General features: G+C 52.1%; 8 protein-coding genes across 8 annotated transcripts; 3 read left to right on the top strand and 5 right to left on the bottom strand.

Annotated features, from left to right (window-relative positions):
* The first annotated feature begins 1,709 nt into the window (after positions 1-1,709).
* On the top strand, positions 1,710-3,533 carry BKA67DRAFT_414510 (uncharacterized protein). Its single transcript, XM_046096781.1, has 2 exons — positions 1,710-2,861; positions 3,024-3,533. The coding sequence occupies exons 1-2, from the start codon at positions 1,999-2,001 to the stop codon at positions 3,409-3,411; spliced, it is 1,251 nt and encodes a 416-aa protein (XP_045953236.1). The 5' UTR covers positions 1,710-1,998; the 3' UTR covers positions 3,412-3,533.
* A 410-nt stretch (positions 3,534-3,943) lies between these two features.
* BKA67DRAFT_663122 (cupin domain-containing protein) lies at positions 3,944-4,444 on the bottom strand (the record flags this gene model as incomplete). The annotated part of the gene is made up of 1 exon (XM_046108125.1): positions 3,944-4,444. One exon carries the CDS (start codon positions 4,442-4,444, stop codon positions 3,944-3,946), a length of 501 nt encoding a protein of 166 aa, XP_045953235.1.
* Positions 4,445-4,600: 156 nt separating this feature from the next.
* On the top strand, positions 4,601-5,257 carry BKA67DRAFT_414498 (uncharacterized protein). Its single transcript, XM_046096780.1, has 2 exons — positions 4,601-5,101; positions 5,169-5,257. The coding sequence occupies exons 1-2, from the start codon at positions 4,739-4,741 to the stop codon at positions 5,181-5,183; spliced, it is 378 nt and encodes a 125-aa protein (XP_045953234.1). The 5' UTR covers positions 4,601-4,738; the 3' UTR covers positions 5,184-5,257.
* BKA67DRAFT_580384 (uncharacterized protein) lies at positions 4,933-6,982 on the bottom strand. Its single transcript, XM_046103852.1, has one exon. The coding sequence runs from the start codon at positions 6,544-6,546 to the stop codon at positions 5,332-5,334; it is 1,215 nt and encodes a 404-aa protein (XP_045953233.1). The 5' UTR covers positions 6,547-6,982; the 3' UTR covers positions 4,933-5,331.
* Positions 6,983-7,277: 295 nt separating this feature from the next.
* On the bottom strand, positions 7,278-8,156 carry BKA67DRAFT_414482 (RmlC-like cupin domain-containing protein). Its single transcript, XM_046096779.1, has 2 exons — positions 8,032-8,156; positions 7,278-7,972 (listed from the first exon to the last, which is right to left on the bottom strand). The coding sequence occupies exon 2, from the start codon at positions 7,922-7,924 to the stop codon at positions 7,517-7,519; it is 408 nt and encodes a 135-aa protein (XP_045953232.1). The 5' UTR covers positions 7,925-7,972; positions 8,032-8,156; the 3' UTR covers positions 7,278-7,516.
* Positions 8,059-9,302, bottom strand: BKA67DRAFT_580381 (uncharacterized protein). The gene is made up of 3 exons (XM_046103851.1): positions 9,097-9,302; positions 8,161-9,043; positions 8,059-8,081 (listed from the first exon to the last, which is right to left on the bottom strand). The coding sequence occupies exons 1-2, from the start codon at positions 9,248-9,250 to the stop codon at positions 8,331-8,333; spliced, it is 867 nt and encodes a 288-aa protein (XP_045953231.1). The 5' UTR covers positions 9,251-9,302; the 3' UTR covers positions 8,059-8,081; positions 8,161-8,330.
* A 442-nt stretch (positions 9,303-9,744) lies between these two features.
* On the top strand, positions 9,745-11,087 carry BKA67DRAFT_595006 (NADP-dependent oxidoreductase domain-containing protein; the record flags this gene model as incomplete). The annotated part of the gene is made up of 4 exons (XM_046105115.1): positions 9,745-10,318; positions 10,378-10,667; positions 10,719-10,994; positions 11,055-11,087. The coding sequence occupies 4 exons, from the start codon at positions 9,745-9,747 to the stop codon at positions 11,085-11,087; spliced, it is 1,173 nt and encodes a 390-aa protein (XP_045953230.1).
* A 394-nt stretch (positions 11,088-11,481) lies between these two features.
* On the bottom strand, positions 11,482-12,360 carry BKA67DRAFT_540211 (uncharacterized protein; the record flags this gene model as incomplete). Its single annotated transcript, XM_046100739.1, has 1 exon — positions 11,482-12,360. One exon carries the CDS (start codon positions 12,358-12,360, stop codon positions 11,482-11,484), a length of 879 nt encoding a protein of 292 aa, XP_045953229.1.
* Between the last annotated feature and the right edge of the window lie 123 nt (positions 12,361-12,483).

The raw sequence follows: 12,483 nt of genomic DNA, 5'->3' as shown, positions 1-12,483 counted from the left end.
GTCATATAGCCGGATATAGCAAATGAATAGACTCGTTAAGAAACGACGGGCGGCTCAGGTAGTCAATCATACTGGTGAAGACGTTGGAGTGACGGGCTTTGACAGTCAGTCTATATACATTTGTCAGGGTGCACTTTTCACTGTTCAGGGCATTTCTGGCGATGGAGGCCAGCATTTGTAAATGGGAGTTGTAGAACAATGATGTGATATCTTGCAGAATCTAGCAGTAGAAATGTTATACCAGATGACTATAAGATGCGTCGCAATCTCGTCATCAGGCAGAAATGACAGGTGGGCTAAGATTTGAGTTTGACTAACAGCACACGTGGGATTGAAGTCTAGAGAAAAGCGTCCTTTGTCAAGGGGATTGGCAACGGCTCTATCGTCTCATGGATGGCCCCGGAGATCGCCAGTGCATGCGAGTCATCACATATCTTGGGATGAGAGATTTTTAGTTTTTGTTTGAAGCGGCATCAAGCGATGAGGGAAATAGGGGATGGGAGGTTTTAACAGAGAGGGTGCTATAGGTCTCCAAGGGCTAGCATGTAGTTTGTTTCAACGATTTCCAGCTTCCGTCCAATAAGGCCTCCAAAGAGCGCCCAAGACGCTGCACAATTAGGGAGCTCGTGTGCTGTTTCATGTTCTCTCTTTCCGCCTACGCTACCTTCTTCACGTTAGTCGTGTAGGCGCTGCTGTGGCATTCATGCCGAGTTTGTTGCCCCCCTGTTCAAGCCGTAGTCCGGGGAGGATTCCCCTTCGCAGGGTTGTGTGAAGGGCGACGTGCAAAAAAGAAAACGGCCAGAGGTGTCTAAAAGCTAAAAGACTTGGCGGGCCCCCCCCTGCGTCTGTCAGGTACGAGGCCATGGCAGAGCCATCAATTGGTTGGGAGAGACGCCGTGTCTGCTTAGTGCGCAGTTCGAAACTTCCTCGGTTGATTTAGTGGATCCCCGTCTTGGTAGGCGAAGCAGGCGGAGGCACGCCCTCCAATAGCCTCACTGTGAACGCTGTGGTCAGTCTCTCAGTATGTCAACCTCTGACCCATTCATTTGACCCATTACACACTTTAATTCTGTCAACTGGAACTCTTGTGGAGAACGGCATGTGAACATTGTCGGATGGACCCGCCATGAAGATCACAGATGGATATACCCCCTTGCACTAGGTTTGCTTTATCCAATGGTTTGTTGCGACTTGCCTTTCTTTGCCGCGGAGCGAGGTTTGGATGTCATGCTCTGTGATCTTTGTACAAATGCCCCACTCTCAAGGGGGAGGCCCGACGGCGACGTCGTCTGTTCTCACTGCCCATGGGTGCCATCGAGTCGTGATGTCCTCCAGTCGCCGCAATATAGGTCTGGGGTACCTGGCAAAGACAAGTCGATCACAGGGGTAGGGGCTGTGAATCTTTCCGCATTGTACTAACCTAGTGGTGCTTCGTCGGCAGCAAACCAGAAGGTATTGGGGATACAAATATCGCCTTGTTCAACCTCATGGACACACTCTTTTCCTGCTCATCTCGACACGCCAAGTCTTTTGGAATTTTCCATTCTACTTCTTTCAACTTCTTGATTTTGTAAATCAACTTTCGATTCTTCTTCGAGTAGCAGCACTGTGTGCTTTTGACATTCCCGTCTCCACCGGCCATTGTCAAACAATCATTGTTCTCTCACAACCACCTTCCTTCACACAGATACAAAGGACTTGTTGAACAATCGATTTGTTCATCCCATTCATCTATCCGATCACTCCTGGACCTTGCCGTGCAAGTCTATTTAAGGCATTCTGTCTTGGCTTCTTCCTTGCTCAACAGAAATTCCGGCATTAGCTTTTTTCATCCTTTGACAAGGAAACCACATCCAAACGCAAATATTCGTCTCGTACATATTTGAGACTGCGACACTTCCGATCGGAATAGCTACAGGTTAGCTATCTATCAGACCATCCTTTTTCACCTCGAGAAATAAACTTCCGAGGCAAAAATATCAACACAAATCATCCAAGATGCGTTTCTCTACTGCTACCTTGGCGGTTGCCGCTTTGGTCGCCGGCGCTTCTGCGCACATGAACATGGCCAGCCCGCCTCCTCTGAAGTACAAGGGCAATCCAAACGCCAAGACGATTGATAGCGATATCACCTCGCCCAACGTCCCTTCGACTTTCCCATGCAAAGGTGCTCTGGATGTCTTCGACAGTGCCGAGGGTGCCTCTGTTGCCACTTGGGCCCCTGGTTCCCAGCAGACTGTCAAGATCGAGGGCGGAGCCAATCACGGTGGCGGTTCGTGCCAGATCTCCCTCAGCTACGACAGCGGGTCTACTTGGACTGCTATCTACTCAAAGCAAGGTAACTGCCCGGTTGACACCAATCTCGCTTTCACCGTGCCTTCAGATGCGCCTACTGGCGACAAGGTCTTGCTTGGCTGGACCTGGATCAACCACACTGGCAACAGAGAGTTCTACATGAACTGCGCGTCCATCACTATCGCAGGTTCGAGCAGCAAGCGTGAAGAGATCGAGTCTGCCGCCAAGCCGGCCAAGCGTGAGACCGCTTTCTCGTCACGCCCAGCCATGTTCGTCGCCAACCTTGAGGGTAAATCGGACTACTGCGTCAAGGAAGGTGTAGATGTCCTCTACCCCGAGCCCGGTCCCGATGTCGACACGGTCGGGTCTTCCGGTGGTCCCCCTGTCAACTGCGATACTGGCGCTGCAGTCACTGGCAGCACCGGTTCTGGCTCTGGTTCCGGTTCTGGCTCGTCTGCGTCGGCCACTGCTACAGCTGCCACTTCTGCTGTTGCTACAACCACCGCCGCTGCCACAAGCAGTGCCGCCGCCGCCACGAGCGCCATCGCTACCGCCTCCGTTTCAATGTACGTACCATCGTCCTCTTCATCATTCCTTGTCACCACCACCAAGGGCCCTTTCGCCAACTCTTCGGTTGTTTCATCAACCAAGACGCCCAACCCCACCGACCTCACTGTCATCCCAATCTCCAAGACTGAGAGCAGCGTGCTAACTGCCTCCTCTTCTAGTCCCGGTGGTGTCTTTGTTACATCTCCTTCTGGCGGTGCCTCGTCGACCGCAGCTCAGACCACTCAGCAAACAACTCTTCAGACCAAAACAACTGTTATCAGCGTTCCTACATCGGCAGCTGCTACCAAGACCAGCAGCGCCGCACCAGCCACGGGATCCGGAGGAGCGGTATCGGGATCTCAGACAGGTGCCTGCTCCGATGAAGGAAGTTGGAGCTGTTTGTCCGGTGGTTCTAGCTTCCAGCGATGCGCGAGTGGCCAGTGGTCTGCCGTCGTGCCCATGGCCGCCGGCACTAGCTGTACGCCAGGTACATCCGACACTCTTTCCATAGCCCGCCGCGCGATGGCCCGCCCTATCCGTCGCAGCCTCACCTCCTGGAGCATGTAAAGGCCTGAGAGAGTCTTGGACAGGAACACATGTGGATGATCCATCAAAAATTGGATGATACTTTTCTTCTCTTCTTCTTTTGAGGCCTGGGGCCACTTTTTGACACTTGTACATACACGTGTCTCCCGTTTCCTTTCTTCTCTCACATCCTGTACACACTCACAGGGTGGAGAAGAAGGAAAGATGTGGGGGCAGATACATCATGAACCCATTGGCATTGACGAGGCGTTCGGGGAATTGCATTTCAGAGGATCTTAACGACCAAGAAAGGAAATATAAGATGATGATATACTCGACGTCTTTTATAGATCGACGTGGCGCGCAATACGCCTGAATTGACAAATTTATTGCAAATTTACCCGTTATTCCATGTGACATTTAGACTTGTACTACTACAGCACGATCAGTGGTGGTATTATTATTCATTTTTTATTCTACATTTCAACTACCAAGCGCATATTTTCACTTGGGCGCACTGTTTCATTCACTCGAAGTCCCAGCTTGGCAAGTAGCGAAATGCTCTACTCTCCCTTTACTCTTCCGCCTTGACCCAGCCTTCCTTCTCATTCTGCTGTTTACTCCTGTGCGCCCACCCAGGCGCCTCGTCGACACCCTCTTCCTCCTCCCTGTCGCCCTGCTCCTTCGTCCTGTGGACGGATGTGGGCCGGTGCTCGGCCGGCGAGTATACGGTGTACAGCAGGAGCGGCGCGGGCCCCGTGTTGAGGAACTGGTGTCTGGTGCCGGCGGGCACGACCACCAGGTCGCCGGCCTTGACCGCCTGCTCCCGCCCGCCAACCTGCGCCAGCCCCGTCCCCGACGTGAAGGTCAGGATCTGGTCCACCGTGTGCACCTCCTCGCCGATGTCCCCGCCCGCCGGGATCGTCATGAGCACCAGCTGCGAATACAGCCCCGTCCAAAGCACCCGCCGGAACTCCCCCGACGCCGACGGCAGCGCCGACAGCATCGCGGGGAAGTACTGCATCTCCTTCTCCGGAGGGTCGCTCGAGGGCGTGGGGAACGTCCGCGAGGCCATCTTGGTGCTGCTGGATAGTAGTAGTCTCTGAGTATATGCCGGCACGGTGGAGTGGCCGAGTTTGGGCGTGATGCGGGACGCGTGTCTCACGAATGCGGAAGAGGTTCTGGAAAACATGTGTGGAAGATATATGCTGTACAAGAGACAACAACGGGGATCTGTGGTTATATACAAATGCGTCGAAAGTTCATGTCATAGAACAACCGCACGGAATGGTCCCCAGATCAAGGGGAATTGCGACGGATGACGACCTTCGCTTTTTTCTGTTTGGTCGACAGGACAATGTAAGTTTGGATGCTATGGAATATCCCAGTACCGAATATGACCGTATTTCTTCATTTGCTCCAGGTAGTGAGTGGTAACGTGCCGTGTTGCAGTGTAGTGAGTAAGCGTCACTATACGTCATGCACTTCTCATGCACCCCCGAACTTTCAGGGCTCGGCATGGCATCATCAGCCAAGTACCATACCACGCGGCCCACTCCGTCACACAGGTCGATACAAAAACCTCAGATGCAAATCATGTGCATACTACAAAGATTGTTGGGACGGGTGGTCAATTTATGTTTCGTCTGGAAGGATATCGGACGACTGCATGGCTTCTGCACATCAAGCGCAGCAGCCTTGGCCCGGACGGCAGTTCATTGGATATAGGAACGTATAAACTGTGGAGAACTATTTTTCATTGTTTAGCATATCCACTGACCACGTATCATTCCTTCCAGATCAACATTTCATGATAATCTGGTTGTGACAGTTATCGTGCACGATTCTGATTTCAAGTTTCTCCCGACCACAAAAGAAGAGGTTATTGGACTGGTGGGTTCATGACTTCATTTCTATTCAAAATGGACGATAACTCCAGATGTCCTCGCCAGCTACATTCTATCAATTGACGATGGTACTGCTGCTTCCAATCAAAGTCTCGTTCAGCGTGATGACCACAACTCGATCGAATGCTCCGATTGCCAGTTTGTTACCGGCCAAAGCAAAGTTGGCGATGGGTCCAACGACCGCTGCGCTTGCCAGCGCCAGCGCATTAATCTCGCCGAGGACCTTGCCCTTGGAGTTCCTCACGACGATGCCGCCTCCTTCGCCAGTCCAAACTCTGCCCTGGTCGTCCACATGGAGCCCGTCCGCAATGTTCGTCCTTGCCAGGCCCCATAGTCTTCCGTTGATGGGATAGGCTTCGTCGTCAAGCTCGAACTTGTAAATGCCGGGGACCGCGGTGCTGGCGTTGTTGCCCTCGCCGCCGCCGGACTGGGATAGCGTTTCCGAGTTGGTGACGTATAGCGTCTTGTGGTCGGGGGATACACGAATACCGTTGGCGGTGTTGATGGCGCTCCGGTCAATGACAGGCTGGAGGGTCCCCGTCTGCGGGTCGAAACGCCAGACGGCGTTGGGCATGGGGCCGGTGGGGTAGCCGGTCAAGAAGTGATCGAAGCTCACGCCGGTGAACAGCATGTATCTGTCGTCTCCGTGGGTGACCCATACCGGCTCATCCAAGGTAGGGAACGGGATGCCGAAATACGAGTTGAGCACGGGTTCGACGTTGTGGGGCGACGCAACGTCTACCGAGAAGATGCTGCTCGGTATCCCGCCGTTCGGCTGGCTGGATGCGAACCATACCTTGTCGTCGAACAGGTAGGCGCCGTTGCCGTATATGGGCTCGGTCGTGTCCAGCTTCCTCGCCGAGTTGTTCTGGAGGCTGAATGCGAAGATACCCTCCTCCAGGTCCGGCCACCCGTACGGGCTAGGCGTGAACCAGACCTCGTCGGCATCCGGGATGTAAACTCCTGCTTCAAACGCACAGTTGTCATCTTCTCCTGGACACAGGATGCTGGTAATAGACGGATCCTCGCCGATGATGGACAGGAACTCGTCGCTATAGGAGATGAAAGTCGCATCCTTGGCTGATTCGAATAGCGAGTTGACGGTGGAGTTGGTAGTCGTCGTACTGTTCGCCCACTCCCCAGTGATTTCAGTCGTGAAATTGTCCGCTGGGATGTAATAGGTGAGGCTGTCTGGTATCGATACAATGGAGTTGTTCAGCGCCGCAACCAGCGTGGGCACTGCCAACAGCACTGGTAGCTTCTGAACCATTTTGGCTGTAGATATTCAGTCCGGAATGGAATTCGAAATGCTCGATGTATTCCGTGTAAAGTGTCCGGAGAAAATTACAGAGCCGCTACTAGGATCGAGTGCGTTGAATCTGTGTCGGTAGACACAAGGACATTGTGACAATATATATTCTGTCCGAAGATTGCATACATGCAACTCGAAATGAGGCTAACCATACAACAAGAGAAATTGGAACATATCCATATCAATACATAATAGTTATTCACCGTAGGGGTCTACATGACTCGATCTTCCATGCCAGATCTCGGTGCGGTCCGAAAGATCTGGCTCGGTTAGAATTCCATGTCGTCACTTTTACCAAAGTACAGGGAGTGCGTCCCGAGCATGGTGATAGCAATGGTATTCATCTAGGGTCGTATCATCCCATGATGAGGCGATTAGTTGCCGCAATCTTCACTAAGTGTATACGCTAGGCGGTCTAGATTAGTTAGTCCAATATTCTGGTGGACACAGAAGCTGATGTAGCCGATTAAGCCTGTATACTATCAACATAACTTGAATTCGGAGGTCATATCCTATATAACCTATACTATCGTGTAGTCTCTCGATGGGTTCAGATCTCCCACTAGATCTCAAAGGTAACTTGTCATGACTCTATATTTTACGGCGGTATACTGTGCACGGGTTGAGATTCGGGGGTACGCGTCAGCTTTTGTGTCCACCACTTACTAGCTAGCCCAGTGGAATATGGATAGCCCTAAATCTGAAATATATTAAAAAATTCGTCTCTATCAATAATGCACTTTTCAAGCCCCTTAAAATGTCTCAATCCCAGGTTTCGTTAGAGAATGGAGAAAAATTTTCAGCATGCTATTTAGTGCGGCCGAACCGGTAGCGTACCGAGGGAATAACATACAATGCCGCAATACGCGGACCAATAGTCCAGCCAAGATGTGACAAGCGCACCGGCTCTGTCGGAAAAGTTGAGGTACTACTTCACATCACTAACTCTTCTCCTGTACTCTTGTTCGGACACAGCATCATGCCACTCTGTGGCCCCGATTCCGACGACAAAATGAGTCATGATACTTCCATCGTCCGCACCGTGCCAATGCGTGGTTCCCGCCGGAGCCCAGATGGTATCACCAGCCTTGATTCTTCGTGCCTCCTCGCCCTTATCGCAGATCCAACCAGCTCCAGAAAGAACACGAATCATCTGCCCGCCTTTATGGGTGTGCCAGTGGGTTCGAGCACACGGTGTAAACGTGACATTGGCCAGCGCCGCTTGCTCGTCCATGTGCAGCATTTCCAAAAAGACTTCTCCAGTAAAGGTGCCGGTGGGTTTGGCGACAGCTTTTTCTGTGTTTGCGGAGCTGGCAATGATGATTGATTCTGGCATGATGGTGGTTGATAGTGTTGGTCACTGCTGGCTTCCGATGAAAAGGGGCTAGACCACGTCAGACAGGGAGCTCAATATAGCCCTAAAGAGCATCATCGTCTACTTACACAGGTAAAGGTATCGCTCTAGGTAGGTATGCCAGAGCACAATATGCCACCCGATATCCTCATCAGCCCATATTTATAGTCAGAGGGCCCGAAAGCATGAGCAGGTAAAAGCAAGCGGCGATGACTTACTTCCGAGCATCTTATCTCCGGGTCGTTGCATGCAGTAGTAGGATGGCTTGCTTAAGGCGGATCCATCAAAGAATTTAGGAGAGACTCAAGCGGAGCTAGAGCGACGGCAGGGCTTCTTGCTTGTAATGGCTCGTGAGACTGCTCACATCGAAGACTGCGATTGTACCGTCTTAGATCTCGAGGATCAATCTTCGTTCGCCTCGCTTCTCTCTCCAGGTATTCGTGGCCGCCAGCAACTCCTGACAGCCATGTAGCAAACCGCCCCATTTGCGTACAAATTCGGGAGTAACTTCCCACCCGCTGGTATCCCAGGGATTGCCCCAGACTATGAATGCAGATCTGCCGAGGCCGTCACCGGGCTCGACGACGTCATGGCACAGGTCATCTTCATCGATAAGCCCGAGAACCTCAGCAGCCTGCAGAACATTGTTCCGAAGTATCGGGCACGGCAGAATGTCGATCCAGGGATGGTGTTCGATAGCTAACTGCAGGGGTGTCGGCCGAAGACTGTTAGGGCACGATGGCAACATGGCTGCCAAACCCGAAGCGGTACCGGCACGACCGAACGGGGATACGGCTTCTGCATCCAACCATGCGGTAGAGATACTCAGCGCCTCGGCGTTTTGGTTGACGGCAATGAACGAATTGAGCCGAACAAGGGTGGGCAGATGAGTCAGGCAAGGTGCACCCTTCAGGTAGCTGGTATAAGCTTGTGTCGCGAATTGCTGTATAAGGTATTGCCTTCCAGGGCTCATAATGGAGCACGTCTGAGGGACTACATCGCTATCTCCTACAAATCCACCGGGCTCTGTTATGGCAGTCGAGTCGGCAGTGCTAACCTCAGCAGCCTGTCGTGCTTGACGCAACTGTCTTTTTCGTTTGTCTATGGCTGGTTCACCTCTGGGCAAACTCTCGTACTGATACAACATTACTTACGATAGGCTCTCTGGTTCAATCGGTTCTGGAGCTTTCGCCTCTCTGCTGCGCTTGTGACACCGGTCCAATCGTCATCCGAGTTCCGTACCTCAATCTGTTGAAACATAGGCACAAGCGTCACCATCGGCTCGGTAATAGCGGAGGGGTGATTCATGTTTGATCGGATCAATATCGATAAATAGCAGCGGTTGTGGAAGATACTATTGAGTTCTGAGTGGTGATTTGACTTTGGAAGCATGGCGGGATTATGTATATGCAGCCTGCTTATAGACTAAGCCCGGCATGGACTAGTTTTCTCTATGCTCAGGTTGTGACGGCATGGGTTAGAGCTGCACCATATAAGCAGACTGCAGTAGCGCACACTCTAGGAAAGAGTTCATGCGGCCATCCTGCCATCTTCCGATTGCCGAACAGTCTATGCGCAACCGCTTTATTCTAGACGGAATAGTAGATCCATAAAACAAACCAATGTGGCCTGCTTATGGACTGCAGTTTGCGGAAATCGGCTCTCGAAATGTCACTATCGATACGACATGGAAACAGCGGGAAGATATATTGGACAGATGTCCATCATGAACTCCTCCAATAACCACTCTATTGCGTCTCCGTCGAAGTCTTATCAAGCCTTACCGAGTATCATAGCCTTCAATGTCATTCTTCGACCCACCCCCAAGGCCCCAGACCCGACTAGCCTATCACCGGGTCTTATCTCCGACCGCATCGGTGAAAGTATCGCCAATATGTCTCGGAGGTATTAGCATAGGAAACGAATGGAGCGAGCTGTTCGGGGAGAGTGAAGATGCCTTCACACTACTTGACCAATTCTTCGAGCTCGGCGGCAACTTTATCGACACGTCCAATACGTACAATGCGGAAAGCTCGGAGAGACTCATTGGAGAGTGGATGAAAGCCCGTGGAGTGAGAGACCAAATGGTAGTTGCCACTAAATACACTGCCGGATATCGAGCGCACAACCGGGAAAGGGAGCCGCTTCAGAGCAACTTCACGGGAAACTCGGCCAAGTCCATGTTCGTGTCTGTCAGGGACAGTCTCCGAAAACTCGATACAGACTATATCGACATACTGTATGTTCATTGGTGGGACTTTACAACTTCCGTTGAGGAAGTTATGCGGCACCTCCACGCCTATGTGATGGCCAGGCAGGTGTTGTATCTAGGAGTTTCCGACACGCCAGCTTGGGTTGTCGTCAAAGCGAACGAATGTATGGCTCGGATCCATTACTCGGCTCCCACGTACCTTTCTCCATGCTGACTGATGCAGACGCACGAAGACACGGCCTGACGCCCTTCTCTGTCTACCAGGGGAAGTGGAACGCGGCATTCAGGGATATGGAAGCCGAAATCATACCGATGTGTGAGGACCAGGGAATGGGCATCGTGCCGTGGGCAGCGCTCGGTGGAGGCCAGCTGCTCACTGCCGAACAGAGAAGGCAGAGGGAAGAACAAGCCGCGAACCAGAAAAGCTTCTACACACTAAGCAAAGATGATATCTCGGTTTGCGAAGCACTTGAAAAGATTGCTGCTGACAGAAGCGCCTCACTGCAAAGCATAGTATGTCCTACCAGCGTGTGATTTCAAAGCGCGCCCATTGAGACTTTCTAGGCGCTCGCGTATCTGTTTCACCAGTCGACATACGTTTTCCCGATTGTCGGCGTGCAGACCACAGCTCACGTGAGAGCAATGGAGGAGGCGCTCGCAGTGAAGCTGTCGCAAGACGAGATTCGGAGGATCCAGGAGGCTACACATTTCAACCCGCTATTTCCAATGAACTTTTTGTATCCAAACCAAGAAGGAAAAGGCTATAGCCTTCAGTTGACCGCTGCGGACAACGTGCAGTACCAGATGTCGGCGTGGATTGATGTGCCGGGCAGGCCCCCTGTAAGTTATTCCCTCTCAAGCCGTCTTGCGTGCCGGTGCAATACTAACGACTATTGGTAGGCCTATGAGCCGCATTCGACGCCAAAGTCGTAGGAATTGATTGACACGAGAAAAGTTCGAAGACGAATATCGGATGGGAACGGCGGCCAAGGGGTGGCCTTTTCTTTTTTCATTTTCTCATGTGCCTACGTTCTGGAGCGATGAGGTCTACTATGACTAACAACGCGGAGGAGAAATTTTGTAACAAGGTTAGATAGTTCTACGAGTGAACAGCAAAATATATGCCCGAAGAGCACCAAGATAATAACTCAATGCGCCACCCGAAACCACCAAGTTCTACAGAGAAGAAAAAGAAATCGAGAGATACCCTTCTTCCTCTCTTCAGCTTTACCGGGAAGAGGTGGAAGGCGTCTATGGAAAACCAGAATAACGAACGGCAACGAACCTTGCCAGTCTGTCGTCCCTCTACAGCTCTTCGACTCTGTTATCAACGGCCTCGCCATGGCTCGCTCCAGCGCCAAGGTCCGCATGATTGATCATCATTTGCTGGATCTTGACCCCTTCCAACCCCTGGGAACGCAAGAGGCATGAACGCAATGAACACGGCCTGGAGGACTTCGGTGGGTTTCGCAAAGATCCCCTTGACCCTGAGCCAGAACATGACAGACCCAGTGACGATCCCGATCGACCACGCGACCACCTTCCACACCTGCTTCCAGGCCATCTTCGCGGATTTCTCGTCCCTCTCCATGGCCTTGTGAGCCTCTCCGGCGCTTCCCCTGACCTGGTTTGATATGGTACTGAACAGTCGACGAAGCTCTGCTCTCCTCTCGAGCTCCTTCAGGATTTTCTCTTCGGAGGTCTCCTCGGCCGGCTGCTGTGGGCTGTGACCGGTGGCGGCTTCAGCTCGAGCCTTGCGGTTCTCGATTTCCTTCCTCGCGATCTCGGCCTTCAGTACCTCCACCTGATGGTCCATGAAGAGCTCGAGCCGGCCCAGAATCCGATGCATCTCCGACGGGGTGATGGCCATGCGCCTCTCGATGCTGTGCCACGTCTCGTTTGTCTCAAGCGTTTTCCCAAAGTTCCACCCAAAGTATATGTGGTGGTCGACGTGCTTGAACTTCACCATGAACGAATCGATGTTGTTGATCACATCCCCGATCTCGGCTCGGAGCAGATTCTCTTCCTTATCGGCAAAGGGAGCCAGACGGAAGAACTCGTCTATGACTTCGGGGTCCAGAAAAACCCTCTGGGCTTCAAGGTCGTGAGCGGGCTTGGCCTCGACAGGCGGTCCAACTTCGTTCTCGTCTATTCTGACAAGCAGTGGGCCGCCCATTTCGGGATCACGTTCGAGGACGGTAGACATGTTTTACGGGAACGATAGTGCGGAGTTAAAATTAAGGATCAAGATTGACTGTAGCAAGAAACAGGTAAGTTGTAAAATGGTGCCTTTCTCTGTTCTGCAGTGAAGTTCAAGTACAACTCTGTC

The sequence above is a fragment of the Truncatella angustata genome (genome assembly GCF_020726525.1).
Source record: "Truncatella angustata strain MPI-SDFR-AT-0073 chromosome Unknown BKA67scaffold_9, whole genome shotgun sequence".
In the NCBI taxonomy this organism is placed as follows: Eukaryota; Fungi; Ascomycota; class Sordariomycetes; order Amphisphaeriales; family Sporocadaceae; genus Truncatella; species Truncatella angustata.
This window is presented reverse-complemented; position numbering and strand designations above follow the sequence as displayed.